The sequence below is a fragment of the Eschrichtius robustus genome, chromosome 13, assembly GCF_028021215.1.
Source record: "Eschrichtius robustus isolate mEscRob2 chromosome 13, mEscRob2.pri, whole genome shotgun sequence".
NCBI lineage: Eukaryota > Metazoa > Chordata > Mammalia > Artiodactyla > Eschrichtiidae > Eschrichtius > Eschrichtius robustus.
In genome coordinates, this window is record NC_090836.1 from 101,510,028 (window position 1) to 101,526,549 (window position 16,522).

General features: G+C 54.2%; 1 protein-coding gene across 2 annotated transcripts in view; it reads left to right on the forward strand.

Moving 5' to 3' along the window:
• Positions 1-16,522, forward strand: part of PARVB (parvin beta) — a 116,536-nt gene that overhangs the window by 48,617 nt on the left and 51,397 nt on the right. For both annotated transcript variants that reach the window (XM_068562080.1, XM_068562081.1), the window contains exons 2-3: positions 10,581-10,670; positions 14,181-14,251. In XM_068562080.1, the coding sequence (XP_068418181.1) occupies positions 10,581-10,670; positions 14,181-14,251 (161 nt within the window). The remainder of the gene's footprint in view (positions 1-10,580; positions 10,671-14,180; positions 14,252-16,522) is intronic.

A 16,522-nucleotide genomic window follows, 5' to 3' on the forward strand; every position in this document is an offset into this window, starting at 1 on the left:
TAAACGCATTTACAGTCATTTATTCATTCTGTGAATGTTTGTCGGATGCTTGTCACGTGCTGGGTTTTGATCAGCGTTTGGCCACTCGGCGGGGGCGGGGCGGAGGGCACACCCCACCACTTCCTGTGGGGGGATAAGGGTTTGTAGCTGTCACGTGCGCAGGGAGCTGTGGGAACCCAGAGGAAGGGCCCTCATGCTGCCCAGGGGGTGGGGTTACAGAGAACGCTTTAATGAAGAATCTTGGGGAACGGGTGGAATTGGCTAGATATCACGAAAAGGGCATTTCAGGTGGTGGGGATAGTGGGGGCAAAGGAATGGCCTCATTGAAAGGTGATGCAGAAGCGTGGGAGCTGCATCTGGGTCGATGAGAGGTGGGGCTTGTTCATCAGGAGTCTTCAGGTACCCCTTTGAGGGGTTTGGGTTTTACCCTGGAGCCGGTAGGAGCTCTGGGGTGCTCTATACCAGGGAGTGATAGCCCGACACTCAGTCTGCAAATGACAGAAAACCCAACTCAAAGTGGATTAAGAACAAAATGGCATTCATTGGTTCATTTGACAGAAAGGTCCAGAGGTGGCCAGCCTCAGGTAAGGCTTGATCCAACAGACAGCTGGCTTGGCTAAGCTCTGTCCTCTTAGCTCTGTGGACCCAGTGTCTTCATTTCCAGGGTTTGTGTGCTGGTAAGACGATGGGGGGCAGCTTCCACCTGCATCCTTTCTGGGTCAAGGCCAGAGGGAAAGAGTGCCTGTCATTCTGCATTCCTAGGAAACTCTCCTTGTTCTGTTGGCTCTAATTGGGCCAAGCCCATCCCTGACTGTATTCTGGAGAGTGCAGTGTGCCCACTGGCTGAGGTCTGGGATGCTGAGTCCTGTTTGACCAGAGGAAGGGCACATGGATGCTGGGAGGAGGGACAGCAGAGTCCAGTTGGTCACCTGCAGAAGGGGAGAGGCTGGCTCGGGGTGGGAAGAGGCCACGGCAGAGTCTGCGGGAGGCCGACTGGCTCTCCTGGTGAGAGATCCCCTGGTTGCCCTAAGGACAGGACACGAGATGCAAAATCTGCAGAGGCTGGTCCTAGGTCTAGCATCTTGGTCCTTGCCTTTTTCCTCTTTGCACTTGAGCACATGTTGGTCCTAGAATCGAGTTATCATTTTGCATGAGTCGTTTTGCGTGGTCGGGGCTGTGATGTGTGGTTCCCTCTCTCAGCTTCTCTTTCCCTTTAGGTTGTCACTGTGTCCCCTGAGGCTGGCAGTGCTGCCGGGAAAAGCCCAAGCCTCCCCTGCATCCCAGAGCCATTTCTGCTGTTGAACCCATTCTGCTGGGACGTGGGAACCAGCCCTTTAAACTAGAGGGTCTTGGGAGAAGCCAGGGTGGCCGGTGAACGCATTTATTATTACTGCCGAGAGGGCAGCTCTGCATTTGGCTCAAGAGTGATAACAGGGATTCACGGAGAAAGAATGAAATTCTGGATTCTCCCCACAGGCAGGAAATGGTCTGTGCTTTCCTTTGATCCCACCGAAAGCTGAGAGATTATGTAGTTCTGGGGGTACCGCAGGCCTCAAGTGGGTTGGAGCCATCCCTGACCAGCTGGGCCGGCTCGGGTGTGACTCAGTCTTTTAGGGAAGACCTCACCTGTCGTGGGAGCTTAGCACGGTAGCGTGTGAGGCGGGCGCCCAGTCCTTCTTTCTTTCTTTTTTTTTTTTTTTTAAATTTATTTATTTTATTTATTTTTGGCTGCGTTGGGTCTTTGTTGTTGCGCGGGCTTTCTCTAGTTGCAGTGAGCGGGGGCTACTCTTCATTGTGGTGCGCGGGCTTCTCATTGTGGTGGCTTCTCTTGTTGCGGAGCACGGGCTTTAGGCACACGGGTTTCAGTAGTTGCAGCACGCAAGCTCAGTAGTTGTGGCACACGGGCTTAGTTGCTCCGCAGCATGTGGGATCTTCCCGGACCAGGGCTCAAACCCGTGTCTCCTGCATTGGCAGGCGGATTCTTAACCACTGCGCCACCAGGCAAGTCCCCCAGTCCTTCTTTCTTGAATACCGGAGCCGCGGCGGGTGCTGGCCAGGTTGGGAGTTGTTGAAACGTGGCCCCTGTGTCGATCTCTAAAAGGAACACAGGGTCGCTTACCAGCTTGGGTTTCAGGAGCGGAGGGGCGTGGGAATGTCCTCTAAGTTCTTGCTACTCAGGTGTGGTCTGTGGACCAGTATCAGTAACGTCACCTGGGGGCTGGATAACGATGCTGCATCTTGGACCCTCCCCAGACCTGCTGGGTAAGAACCCGCCCGTTAGCCCCTGGGAGCCTGAGTGCTTTGACGTTTGGAGTCTGGGCTGAGCGTTTAGGAGGGTGAATGGTTAGCCAAGGCTCCCAGGCTGGTTCCCGCCGGTGATGGGAGGGGAGATGACAGGGAGGTCCCCATGGAGACGGGGTCGCTCCTGGGTGCTGTCCCAGAGCTGGTCCTTTCCTACCCTACAGGTCTCCCGTGCTGGGTTCCCCGAGGACGCGGGGCCCTCAGCTCCCCTCACACAACTTCCCCAGGCACACCCAGGCGGCACTGCACTGCCTCAGCGTCACCTGAGACAGATGCTACGGATTGACCTGCTCGGTAGAAGCACGGATGGGCTAAAATGATCCAGAGGAGAGGCGGTTCCTAGGTTCTGCGCTGTGTGGATGCCCGTTGCATTCAGAAGCAGCGGTTTTCCTGAACTTGGAGGTGAGGATGGAATTGCCTGGGGGAGATCAGTGACTCCACGCCGCAAACTCACTGCTTCGGGCGGGCGTGGCCCGTGTGGCCCTCTGTGACTTCCTCTGGGATCTCTGCAGCAGACACACGGTCTCTCTCCCTGCAGACCCTCCCTCAAGGAAGCCCAGGGTCTGAGGCTTCCAGGCCAAGGCTTCACCTAAGGCAGATAGGGACCATCAGACCTGGATGGCTCACGGCCTGGGCTCTGAGTCCTGCGTCTCTGCCTTTAGAAACCTACCCAGGGGCTGAGCGCCTCAGGACAGGCTCAGCTCCACAGGCAGCCTCACCTGCTGCCCCCTCTGGTCTCCTTCCCTGTAGAACTGGCTGTCACCTCCCTTGGGTCCCTGCTGTAGAGCATCTATTTGTTGTCTATTCTTTTAACTTTATTTTAATTTTCACAACTAACATATGAACACAGTCATGACAAAGCCTTCCCAATATCCTCCTTTCCTTCCGTCACTCATCCCCCCAGAGGTGATACTACTCTTGTCATGTTGGAGCACATCCTTTCATTCCTTTTTCTTTGAATTTAGTTGTGTACACATAAAAATACATAGTTCTCAGTTTTATTTTTTTTTAAAAGTATGTATTTGTTTGTTTTTTGGCTGTGCCGCAAGGCATTACAGGATCTTTGTTCCCCGACCAGGGATCGAACCTGTGTCCCCTGCAGTGGAAGCTCAGAGTTGTAATCACTGGACTGTCACGGAATTCCCAGTTTTGAGTTTTCTGATTCTGTATTTTACATAAATATCCTGCTGTATTATTTGAAACCTGCTTTTTCAAAGTCAACACCGGGACTTCCCTGGTGGTCCAGTGGTTAAGACTCTGCGCTTCCACTGTAGGGGGCATGGGTTCAATCCCTGGTTGGGGAACTAAGATGCCGTATGCCGTGTGGCACAGCCAAAAAAAAAAAAAAAAGTCAACACCATCACGTGTATTGCACTTAATTAATTGTACGTTTGTTCCTCAAGAGCCTTCTCTGTGCCAGGGGCCAGGCCAGGCTGTTGGGTGGAAGTGGTCAGGACACCTCCTTCCATATGTCTGCACCCTGTGCCAGACTCCCCCAGCACCAGGGCCGGCTCCGTTGGCCTTTATCAGTGTTCATTAGATCGGCATCCTGTAAAACCCGAGGCTTGCTGCTGCCTGAACAGGACAGATCTTTAGCTGTCAGCTCATGATGCGGGGTCAGTTAATGCCTGTTGACCTTCTTTGCGTTTTGCCTTATTGAAATGCTCACATATTTATTTTAGCCTCTCAACTTATTTCATCTCAAGAAATGGCATGGAATCTCGTGGCCCAGCAGAGCAAACACCATAAATCAGATGTTCAGGCTGAGGGATCCTCACAGCCATGGTGTTTTCTTATTCCCATGGTCTTGTCAGAGCAGTTCAGAATCTCATCTTCCGCTGAGAAATTACAGCGAGTTAAACGTACATAAATATAGCGAGCTCATTACTATGGGCTGACATCCCCATGGCAAGGCCAGAAGCTCTCCCTCAGTAAAAACATACCAGATCTGCCACTTTAAAGGTTAAGAGGCTCTTTCGTGTATGTTTTGCTACATGGTTCACTGAAAGTAATTTCACTCTTTCCCCACATCCCGGTCAGGAAGGGCAGCTGCTGTCTCCGGGGCGGTTAGCCCTCCCTGCCTTTTACCCCGGGCAGGATGCGGTCATCTATCCACTGCAATCCCAGGAATCTGGGAGACAGAGCCTGGAGTCTTGACCTCCTGGGAAGGGCCGGGCCTCGCATCTCAAGGCCTTTACAAGGATGATGATGCGTTTGAATTGCGATTAGTGGGTCGTTTGATCACCTTGTCTTTGGATGTCAGGAAGGGTTGTCCTACAGCCTCACACCCCCGCTGTCCGGTCTGTGTATATCATCGTTCTTGTTGAGATCTTATTTGGGCCCTATTTTCACTCCACTGAGCTGTGAGATCTTTACATGAAGTACAGTTTGGTTTATTTTTAGAAGAACTGCTCTGTTGAGAAGACCTTCGTGGCTGATGAATTTAGTTATTCTGATAAATTGTGAACTTCTGCAAAGATGCGATCCCTCTGAACGCAGATGGGTGGTGGAGATTCATAGAAAGCTCTCCCTCCCCGGGGAAGCCTGGAAAGCCTCATTTAACAGAGATTTTGTCAGGTCCTTCTTGCACACATGGAGTTGATCCCAACTCCCCCTCCCCAGCCCGGGGCGGGGTGGTGGTAGGGGGCAGGGGTCTGGGGGCCGTGAACTCACGTGGGGACACTCCTTCCTTTATCCTCCTTTATTTTTCCTGGCAGCTCTGAGGACCACTCCATTTCTTTGAGTAGGATCAGTTGTAGCTGGAAGTGGGTACGTCTTGAAAAGGGCTGGTTAAGTGTCCAAAATTGAGGCAGCTTTCCTGCCATTGCCAAGTTCTTCTTTTAGCTGTGGAGCTGGGTAGGGGCAGCGCGGCTGTCTTTGTTGGGGTTTTCTCTGGAGTTGTCACTGCTTCAGCCTCCAAGGGCCGTGTCTCACCCAGCATGGGGTCTTTTTATCCTCGCCGAACCCCCCCCCGCAGGTGAGCCCCAGAGAGCTTTCCGCACCCCATCTTTGCAGGGGGTGCGTGGTGATTCCCCCCTCCTGCCCTGGCACCCCTCATGGAGAGAGAAGCCTCTGTGTTTTCCGATCTGTGCTTTCCCTTGCGGGTAGCCTTGCTCTTTTAAAGCAGCCTGCTTTCAGAGTTGTGTTTTCCTAATAATGTAAAAAGAAAACAGAAAACTGTCTAAAAGCCTTTTTTTGAGGGGGAAAGAGCCTGGGCATAAATAAATAAATAAGCGAAACCCATACCAAGAAAAAGATTTAAAAAAAAAAAGATCAAGGATAGAACCTTTGCGCTCGGCCTGGGGTATAAGTGGCAGGCTGTTTGTGAGACGTTTGAGGTTTTAGATTTTGATTCTCTTTCCTCCTTTTTGTGCGCTTGTCATTCCAATCAGGAGAGGTGGTGTGTTTTTTAAACCTTGCCCGGTCTCTGGGTGGAGTGATGGAAAGAGAACGGGCTTTGGAAACACGTGCGTCTCCTTCTGTTCGGCAGAAGCTGGAAGCTGACGCTTACTGAGCGAGTACCGCACGCCAGACGTTGTTCTGTGTGTTTGGGGTGTATCAGGCCCCATTTCACAGATGGAAGCTGAGGCACAGAGCAAATACGTAGCTTGCCCAGGATCACCCAGCTTGTCAGTGGCTGAGCTGGGATCTGAAACCAGCAGACTGGCTCCCAGTTTCTAAGCCCTTCATCGTGCTGCCTCTCAGATATAAAGACCTACTATGTGCAGGAGCTGAGTTAGCACTGGTGTGGGCAGGCAGTCCAGGAAAGAGGTAGTTACAGGGCTGACTGCATGATGTGAGCTGGGCAGAGGGGAGCCTGGGATGGGAGGGGAGCACCCAGGATGGCTTCCTGGAAGAGGCGGCCAGCAAGCTGAGGCTTGAAGGTGGGTAGGACTCAGCTGAGCATAGCGAGTGAAGACCAGGTTGAACTGGGCTCAGTCCTGACTCTAGGACTCATGGTTGGTGTATATCAGATGCCTTCACATCTGATAGACGCTGGCCCAGCATTGACCAAGCCGGGACCAGCCACTCACTCACAGATTTGTTAGGAGATTAGATGAACAGAAGACAGAGAAGGTGCTGGGCACGTAGTAGGTGCTCAGGAAACGCTAGTGGCCCTCTCCCACTGACAGGCAGGGATGTGGGTTAGACTTTTACTGTGACCGGGGGTTGCAAACCGGTGGCCCTTGGCTGGCCCGCAGAATTTGAATTACTTGCTCACATTTATAAATTGGGGGATTCTACACAAAACCCAAAATTTCCAGCATTTTTGGAAAGCTCCTGAGATCTGGCAGCCGCGGTCTGCGTAGCCCACTCTGCGCCCCGGGGCTGAGCGAGGCGTGGCTGTCCCCAGAGGGGCACTGGAGCTGTCACACGCTCTCCCTGGGTCTCCTCCAGCCTCTCTCCCTCCCGGCACTTCCCCACCCCCATGTCCCCGTGTGGCCCACGGCCCAGAGTGTCACCGCGGGAAGGTGAACCTGGGTGCCTTGGGAACACGTTGGCTGTTGGGTTTAGGGTGGACAAGGGCAGACGCTTAGGACCATGATGCATCCTCGGCCCCGGCACATCGAGCCCCAGGTCCTTTGAACACCCACACCCGCTGTGCACACCAGGTGCCCCTGGATCTTTCTCTGTGACACAAGATAGTCAGAATTTCCAGTCATTGAAGTGTCTGACTTTCTGGCAAATGGACGAGTACTTTCAAAACCAAGACATTCCTGGGATTAGGGAAAAGCCACTGACCTGGCAGAGTGCGGTCCTCGGGGAGAAGCTGTGGTCCAAGCGGAGCCCCTCCTTCCAGACCCTGGACTGACCCTCAGAAGACCATAATCAGATTTCAGCTGAAGGCTCCTCAGTGAAGGGGCCGTGTCCCTCAGGGAACCCAGGCCGTGAACAATAGCAGAGCTCCGAAGAGGCCTCACTGGACCCCGCTGTGGTTCAGCATGGACGTGGCCGCCACAGAGGGCTTCCGGAATCCCAGCTGTGATCAGTCACCCACAGGCTTTGCATGGAGTCCCAAAGTCCCTTTTTCCGGGATTCTTGCCTTCTTTCAAGGCCAAGTTCAATTACTGCTTCCTCTAGGAAGCCTTCCCTGGTTTTCCCTGGGATGAACTTCACTTATTCCTCAGAAGCCCCTGTGAAGTAGGTACCGCTGCCACCCCCGCATTCCAGACGGTGAAACTGAGGCTGAGCAAGGTGAAGGGACTTGCTGGAGGCCGCATGCCAGCACGTGGCACAGAGAGATTCGAACCCTGGGCTCGTGGCCACAGACCCTCCTTGTTTTCCTCCGGGCTTTATGCTTAACAGGCCTGTGGAATGTGCCGTCTGGGTGGGTCTGTGAGAGCATTTCTCATCTATTAAAGCCGAGAGATCCTAGGCCCTGTTTAGTGTTATCTTTGATGTTGCAAGGGCGGTGTGGAAATTTCTCTGTTTTCATGTGACCCAGTTTCTCTGCTTTGAAAATGTCGTTCCTGTTCTCCTCCATGCTCCCTGTTTTTGAGGCCAGGCAGCAGGGCTCCTGGAAGCATGTCTTCATCTCTGCACCCCGCACCCCCATCTACCACCAGTTGTTCTGGCCCATGGCCCGTGTCCAGGCCAGCGGATGACCCGCGTGGCAGCCCTGGGGCTCCTGGGAGGCGCTACGGGCTCACAGTAAGGACGAACCTGTGTGGCTCACCTGTGCCCCCGAAGCCCACCTGTGCGACCCTTCACTCATGTGAAGCCAGGGTCTTTTGTTCTTCCTCGGCCGTGAACATAACCATGGCAGACGGCCTTGACCGGAAGGGACCTCCCTGGCCTTTCTGTCCTCCTTCTGTGACGCTGGCCCAGGAAACCAGAGTGAGGAGCCCACGGCTGCCGCACCCACCCCCTTGCACAGTTCACGTACGTGCCTCTTGAATATGCGAGAACTTTTGTGAAAAATCCCCTTTTCCTCCTTCCCTTTTCTGCCTTGGAAAGCCCTTTGCTGGTTAGAAGACTCTTTGTAACTTGTTATGTAGTAAAAATAATTGCTGAAATTTGGTCTGTTTTCTCAGCGGGACTGAGTGACCGGAGGGGATCTTTGGAATGGGGAGTGGGGCCGGGCGGGGTGCGTCTCCAAGTCATTTGCTCGTGAAGGTGTTTAACACGTGTCTGCTTCTTGCACAAAGTTAAGCTAAGGATTTGGGGATCAAAAGATGGCTGTGCGTGGGGTCTGCTCCTGGGATCTGGGGCGGCAGGGAGACTGTGTCTGTCTCCAGGTGCAGGGCTGGCCTCCAGACTGGAGTATTGTTGGGAGGAGTCCATTTTTTCTTCCCTCTTCTTTTAAATTGTGGTAAAATATACATAACATAAAATGTACCATTTTAACCCTTTTTAAGTGTACTGTTCCGTGGGATTCAGTTCATTCACGTTGTTGTGTAGCCATCACCACCCTCCATCTCCAGAACTTTTTCATCTTCCCAAACTGAAGCTCTGTCCCCATTAAACACTGACTCCCCATAATTTCCCCCTATTTTCAGCCCCTGGCACCCACCATTCTACTTTCTGTCGCTGTGAATTTGACTGTAGGGACCTCCTGTAAGTGGAATCATACAGGGTTTGCCGTTTTGTGTCTGGCTTATTTCACTTAGTATACTGTCCTCAGGATTCATCCACGTGGTAGTATGTGTCAGAATTCCCTTCTTTTTTATGGGTGAATAACATTCCATTGTGTGTATGGACCATATTAGTTTATCCGTTCATCCATCAGTGGACGCTTGGGCCGTTTCCACCTTTTGTCTGTGAATCATGTAAGTCATTGCTGCTGTAGGACGTGGGTGTGCAAGAGAGTCCATATTTTCACAGTCCTGTATCAGGGCCTTCCTGATGTTAGAACCCAACGTCCTGGGCCCCACTGTCGTGTTCCTTGTGAGGGACAGAGGGTGGCTTGTCCCCAAAGCTGGGTCTATGGCTGAGTCCAGGGAGCCCACCGTGTGCCCAGCTCCGGCCTCAGAACCTGATGTTCATCGTTTCATTAAGTCCTTCCAGGGGACCCGACGTTTTGAGAAAACAGGCAGAGAGGTTGCCAGACGTGCCTGGGGTTGGGTCACCCTGGCCTGCCTGTCCCAAGGCCATCATGTCCTGTCCCCTTGCTACTCTGTCCCCTGTACCCTCAGGTCCCGGAATTGGAGATATTCAAGGTTCGAGGTGACTGCAGTATTGAAAGAGGAAGTAGGTTTACACCTCTGAGGACATTTCATTACAGAGGAGAAGGCCTTGAAACTAACACAACGTTGTAATTCAATTACGATTTAAAAAAAAAAAAGAAAAAAAGAGGAGAAGGAAGGCTGGGCACTTGTCACTGGAGCTCACAGAGGAAGAGGCTGGTTTTGTGGCGTGTGGTCGGGGACTGTCACCCAGCAGTTCTCAGCCAGGGCTGGAAAGGTGCCCAGCGCCCCCTGCACCCACTGGGTGGGGGCTGGAGCCTGGAGTCCGATGCAGTTATGGCCGGGGGAAGAAATGCGCTGTTAGCCCCCGGTGTCCCGGGATGGCCCCCTGGCCAGTGTAAGTCGAGATGCTTTCCTGGAAGGTGTCTAGTGCGGGGGGCGAGGGATCCTTTCTGCACCATGGCATCCAGGCCGCCCCTCTCATCGCGTAGCCAGCCCTGCGGTCCCTGCGACTGTTCAGGGCGTCCTCCTCCCCAGCCCCCGGCACCCTGTCTGCCCTCTAGACACGGTCCTGCACTCCCAACTCCAAGTATCCGGATCCGGTTTATTAGATTCTGCTGTGTGTTTCACTGCTCCCGACCCTGGGCATTACCTAGCGTCAGACCAGCCGGATTCTGTCCCGTGAATGTGGCCACAGACGACGGCACTGCCTCGCCTGCTGCGAGCCGGGAGGGTCTTCACACCCAGAGTCCACGGCCAAGGACACTGCTGTCCGGGAGGGGGAGGGGAGCCCGCCCTTTTCAGGCCCTGTCGCTGTGATCCAAGCTTCGTCCATCTCAGCAGCCTTGGGTGGATCTGGAAGCATCCAGAAGCTTCCATGGCATAGTCATGTATTGCAAAGAGCGGTGAAAACAGCCTGACCGGGCTTGGTGAGAATCAGGAACTCTCCGGCGTGGGTGAAGAATTGCAGAATGTATTCTTGGTTCGGAGCATTTTTCCTTGGACTCTTTCTGGGCAACCAGCCATTTAGGAATGTTTGTTAAATGCTTAAAAAACAGGAGTTGATTTCTCTCTGTTTCCACTGCCAACATGTGAGGCCACAATATTCCATTTATACTAACTGGCTTTTTCCTTTCTCTTTCTGCCTGACAGTGAGTGACCTGCAGGAAGAAGGGAAAAATGCCATCAACTTGCCGATGTCCCCTGCCTCGGTGGAGATCCACCCTGAAGACACCCTGCTCGGTATTATCGGTTTCTCCAGCTCCTTGTCGTGGGCGAGTTGAGCTTCCCAGCTTGCGGTTGGTCTGGGAGGGGCTGAAGAGGAGCATTCGTGGCCTTTTGATCAGACTCTGACGTCACATGGGGCTCTCAGCTCAAGGTCATGTTTTAAAAAGTCTGTAGGAAAAAAGCAAGCCTTCCCTTGTAGGTTACTGCCTTTATGATTGCAGATGTCAGTTTTATTGTGATTTAAGTATGATGAGGCCAACGGATCAGGAGCCGACTGCCACTGAAAAGGTGGTTTGTTAAACTCACGGTTCCCAAGGTGACGGGGAGGGCAGCAGGGTCGGGCAGGAGGCAGAAGGAGTGACGGGAAAGCATGGGCAGAAGCCTTCATTGTGGTTTTCACAGGAAGGAGTGAGTGAGGCAGGGTTAATCAGCAGGTTTGGATCGGCTGGTCTGGGTAATTTCAGGGGCCTCTGGGACACAGGGGCTGCCCCGAGTTGTCTGTACCTGGTCCCAGGTGATTAGGGCAGGGGCTGTTGGCTGGGCGTGTAAGAGCCCTGTGTGAGTTCAGTTAGAGAGGTGTCTGGGGAGTGTGGGCTCTGGGTTGGTTGTTTGCACGTGGAAGGCACTCACAGGGGACACGTTTGCTGTTTTGGGAATCAGCTAGCTCTGAGAGGGGAGTCCCTCTGGGTCCCCAAGGCCCCAAGATGTCAAAACATTAGTAAATACAGAAAACAAGAAACACGATTAACATACCCCCCATCTCTGCACAAGCCGGAGTGGCCTCCACGCCAGGGGCCTGCTAGGTGGGACCTGCCAAGTGGTACCGGCCCTGCACTCACCTCCTCAGGACCGCACCCCAGCCGGCACTGATGAGGTGACGGCCTGGACACACTTGCCTTAAAACGTGTTTTGGGATCCGATGGATCTGGAAGGCAGTCTCAGAACATTCCGCTTCTTTCCAAACCCTGCCTGGTTCAAAGGGAAGTCCCGGTTGATGCCTCTGTTGTGGTTCCCACGACAAGGCCAGGCCAGCAAGAGCTGATGGGGAAGAAATGCAAACGCACGTCCAGGCGGCCGACCTGCAGCCAAGCGCTGGACGGGCTCGGAGGTGCCGCCGGGGTCCCCGGTGGCTTCCCCTCTGCTCTAGGAAGAGCGTGACCCTTCACTGACGCTGTTGTGTTTTGTCTTCAGTCTGGTCACAGCTGCTGCCCAGGCAAGTGACCCTCTCCCAGGAGAAACTGGGGGTGAACACTGTCTGGAAATTACCGTGATTCAGAACAGGGTTTCTCCCACACCCACCCCGCGCTATGGGCATTTGGCACCGGATAATTCTTTTTTTTTTTTTTTTAATTAATAAATTTATTTATGGCTGTGTTGGGTCTTCGTTTCTGTGCGAGGGCTTTCTCCAGTTGTGGCAAGTGGGGGCCACTCTTCATTGCGGTGCGCGGGCCTCCCATTATCGCGGCCTCTCCTGTTGCGGAGCACAGGCTCCAGACGCGCAGGCTCAGTAGTTGTGGCTCATGGGCCTAGTTGCTCTGCGGCATGTGGGATCTTCCCAGACCAGGGCTCGAACCCGTGTCCCCTGCATTGGCAGGCAGATTCTCAACCACTGCGCCACCAGGGAAGCCCCGGATAATTCTTTATAGCGGGGCCAAGGTGTTGATCAGCATCCCTGGTCTCTACCCACTAGGCTCCCCTGGCATACTCACTCTCCCCTCCCCGCCCCCCCGGTTGGGACAACCAGAAACGTCTCCAGACATTGCTGTGAGTCCCCTGGGATGGGGGTTCAGGGGACTTGATTGCTTCCGGCTGAGAACCCTGCTGTAGACCAACAGGAGTGCTAGAAAATAGATTTACTGTAAACGTGTGGCAGGCTATTGTTTTGTCAATATGCCTTGAACCTGCTTTTCCCGGGACCCTCACCTGCCTGTTTTACCATTTTTCTAAATAGCTGCTCTTGGGCTGGGAGTTGGCATTCTTCCGTTTGCTCTGTAAGGTTCTGCTGGCCCCTGAAGCTCTTGTGACCTTGATAAGAACGACCCTGGTCAGCACCTGGAGCTGAGAGTGATGGGTGAAGGGGATGTGAAGTGGGAGGAGAGGGTGTTGGACAGGGAACAGCATGTCCAAGGCCCTGTGGCCAGCGGTCGTGAGAGGCTTGCTGACGGGCCGGTCAGGGGTGCTGGGGAGAGCTGGGAAGGAGGCTGCAGAGGGCCTCGGGGGCCACGTGGAGGATGTGGCCTTGATCCCAGGAGTGGCAGGAGGCTGCAGAGGGCCTTAGCAGGGATACCACAAGGAACTCCAGTGTGGTCCCCTGCAGGCTACCTGCAGCATCTCTCTCAAGCATCACGTCAGCGCGACTCCAAAAATAGCTTTTCCACTTTGTCAGGTTTTAAATTTTGCTGTTGGGCTTCCCTGGTGGCGCAGTGGTTAAGAATCCACCTGCCAATTCAGGGGACACGGGTTTGATCCCTGGTCTGGGAAGATCCCATATGCCACGGAGCAACTAAGCCCGTGCGCCACAACTACTGGGCCTGTGCTCTAGAGCCCGTGAGCCACCACTACTGAGTCCACGAGCCACAACTACTGAGCCCACACGCTATAACTACTGAAGCCTGTGCGCCTAGAGCCCATGCTCTGCAACAAGAGAAGCCACCACAATGAGAAGCCCAAGCACCGCAGTGAAGAGTAGCCCCCACTCACCGCAACTAGAGAAAGCCCGCGCACAGCAATGAAGACCCAACGCAGCCAAAAATAAATAAAATAAATTAAAAAAAAAATAGAAATATCTCATAAACAATCACAACAAATAAACTTTAAAAAAAAAGAATTTTTGCTGTTGTGAAGCCTCTGTCACTCAAAGCCATTTCATTCCCACCAACGTGGACAGGGTCCTAGCCGTGGGAGCCTGTGTGGGCCCCAGGACCCTGGTCATCTTTGCCTGCCCGTCCTAGGGCCCAGAGGTTGTGCTTCTTTTCTGTCCTTTTAACACCCCTGCTCAGTTTTGTTCTGCCACGTGTCTGGTGTCTGTGGGTCTTTCCCCTCTGCCGTCCACTTATTACCACTGCGTCACTCCCTCTGTACAAGCTCACTGGTGCCCGCGGTCCATGGATCAAGGCCAGACACGGAGGGAAAAACAAACAGATAAACAGAAACAGAAGATGGATAAACACACTTTGCTGTGAAACATCCTTTTATTCCCCTGCTCTTTCTAATATTTTTGTCCGTATCACCTTATGCAGTGGCGAGCTTTCTCGGTGAACGACAGGTCTTCCCCGGGTTTATTAATAGTGGCTTTTCCACAGCTCCGATTCAGGCCTGTGTGCACGCCCCTCCCTCCTGAAGGATGCGGGTGGATGCCCCATTGCCTCCTGGGAGGCACTTCTGCCTGGGCCGTGTGACTGGCTGCAGGGCTGCTCACTGAGAGGACCACGGGGTCTCTGCTCTCAATTCCCCCCATCTGTGCCAGGGGATCCGGCCACGCCCACTGACGCTAACCCGCCTGTCCTTTGTCCTTTGTCCCCGCAGAGGAGAACCAAGAGCGCACGGTGATCGACCCCACGTCCAGGGACGACCCCAGGTTCAAGGAGCTGGTCAAGGTGAGAACGCGTGTCCCGGCTGGGATGTTCTTGTGGGGTCAGACCTTGGGGTTCAGGCTCTTGTGGGCCAAAGGAGCAAAGCTGGGGGCTGGTCACGGGGTCTTACTGCTGCGTTTGGTGGAGGGATATGGAGGAAGAGGCTGGGCGGCCGGGAGCATCTCCCAGGGGCCCAGCCGCACAGGGCCTCTCAGACGGGAGAGGGCCTCCCCGTCATGTGCTGGACCCAGTTATGCGGGGACCCTTTTCTTAAGACTTGGAACGAACAGCTGCAGTGAACGCTCACGGTGCCTTGCAGACGGGTTCAAGGCGTTCAAACTCTTTCTGGAGCGAGAGGGGCGGCGTTCAGAGGAAACTCTGAAAAGCGGGCACGTGGGCCCCTCTGGCCGCACCTGTGGATCCTCATTGGGTGCTGGTGCCCCTGCACTGGGCAGCCGTCAGGTTCTGCAGCGTCTGGACGTGTGGGGACCGTCCAGGCCGGAGGATGGCCGCCTGGTTCCGGAAAGTCAGGGAAGCAAGGCCAGCCCGGGCCGCTGGCTCTGGGCTCCTTCGGGGCCATGGCGGCTGCGCGTCTCTCCCCACTGGTCTCTCGAGCCCGGCTTAGCGGTGAGGCTTCATTCGTAGCGTTAGCCCGTGTCCGAGCTTGGGTTGCAGTTTGATTGCTCTGATCTAAACCGCAGCAGGGCGTCAGAGGTAATCCCTGGGCCGGCAAGGGCTCTGACAGCATCCTCACCTGCGAGCCCTGAGGCCAGCGGACCTGGGCTGTGCAGACGCCGTTTAGGGCAGTGCCACACACATACCTTATGAAAAGGGCTTTTTCAAAAGTTTCTCCACCTTAACCACTGCGGTTGGGCCCGACGAGGGCGTGACTTTCTTTTCACGAGGGCTCCTTCAGGATAAACAAAACCTTTGCAAGTTGTAGCTTTTAAAAAATTGAAATGGAAAATGTCTGTTTTCAGGCCCACCCCATAATGTTGATTCTGAGCAACTTAAATTGCCTAGTTTGTTAAGATTTCTTTTTTTTCCTGAATACCCACTTTGTTATTCTGAACAGAAGATTGTCGGTGAGGAAAAGTAACCTTGCACTTCAGCCACTAAAATGTTATCCACGGGCGATATTTAAGTAGTAGAAGGGGATGCCCTGTGTTTGTCAGGGTTCTCCAGAGAAACAGAATCCACAGGACATGGCCCTATCTCTCTACCTCTCTATCTCTCTCTCCATCTGTCTATCTCTCTCTCTCTCCCTATATTTATCTCTTCTGTCTCTCTCTGTATCTATCTATAGAGATTTATAAGGATTGGCTTACGTGATTATAGGCTGAGAAGTCCCATGATCTGCCCTCTGCAGACTGGGGACCAGGAAAGCTGGTCCGAGGGCCTGAGAGCCCAGGACAGGACTTGGACGTCCCAGGCAAAGAGAGGGCGAGTCCAGCCTTCCTCCACCTTTTTGTCCTATTCAGGCCCTTCCTGGATTGCATGCCACCCACCCACGCTGGCGAGGGCCCTCTGCTTTACTCAGGCCACCAATTCAAATGCTAAATACGGGGACTCCGGGAGAAGTAACTCCCCCACCCCCAGGTTACGCTCTGAACCAGTGAAGTGTCCGGTCTTGAATGAGTCTGTCCGTTTGATGCCTTATTCGCTGAGCCCCGGTTGAGGGTCGGGAGCTGTGCTGGACCCCGGCCGGGGCTGCAAGATGAACAAGTCACCTCCCTGCTCTACGGGATCCAGATCCGCTCCGTGCTCCTCCTGGACTCACTCACTCGGCCCTACCCGCCTCTGCTTTGCCGCTTTGCCTCAGGAGACTACAGGCATTTTTGGCCTCTACCGGATGAGGGCTGGGCAGCTACATGTCCTTTATCAGCCCACACAGAGGGACCACAGCATCTCTGCATCCGGGACCGGCCCGACGGGACCTGCGGAGGCTCTGGCAGCCCCTCCTGCCCAGGATTCCGGGTTCAGATGAATGACCACGTCCGGGGCAGGGAGTGTGCCAGCTGGAGGGGCTGGGAGTGCGGACGTTAACATCTTGTGGGGTGAGGTAGGACTGAGGGCCGGAGGGAGTGGGAATGCACGCCTCTCCCTTTCTTCCCCCAACGGGCAGTTCTGAGAGCCGTGCTTCCACAGGAAGTTGGCTGTGTGCTGGGCGTCGGCTGGGTTTTCTTCCGAAGCTGCGGGCGGCTCAGGGGCACACCTGCCTCCCTTCCCTCTCCCCTCACTCTTGCTAGTCTGGGGTTATGGTCCCCCCAAAAGCAGCAGCAGTGAGCTTGGCCC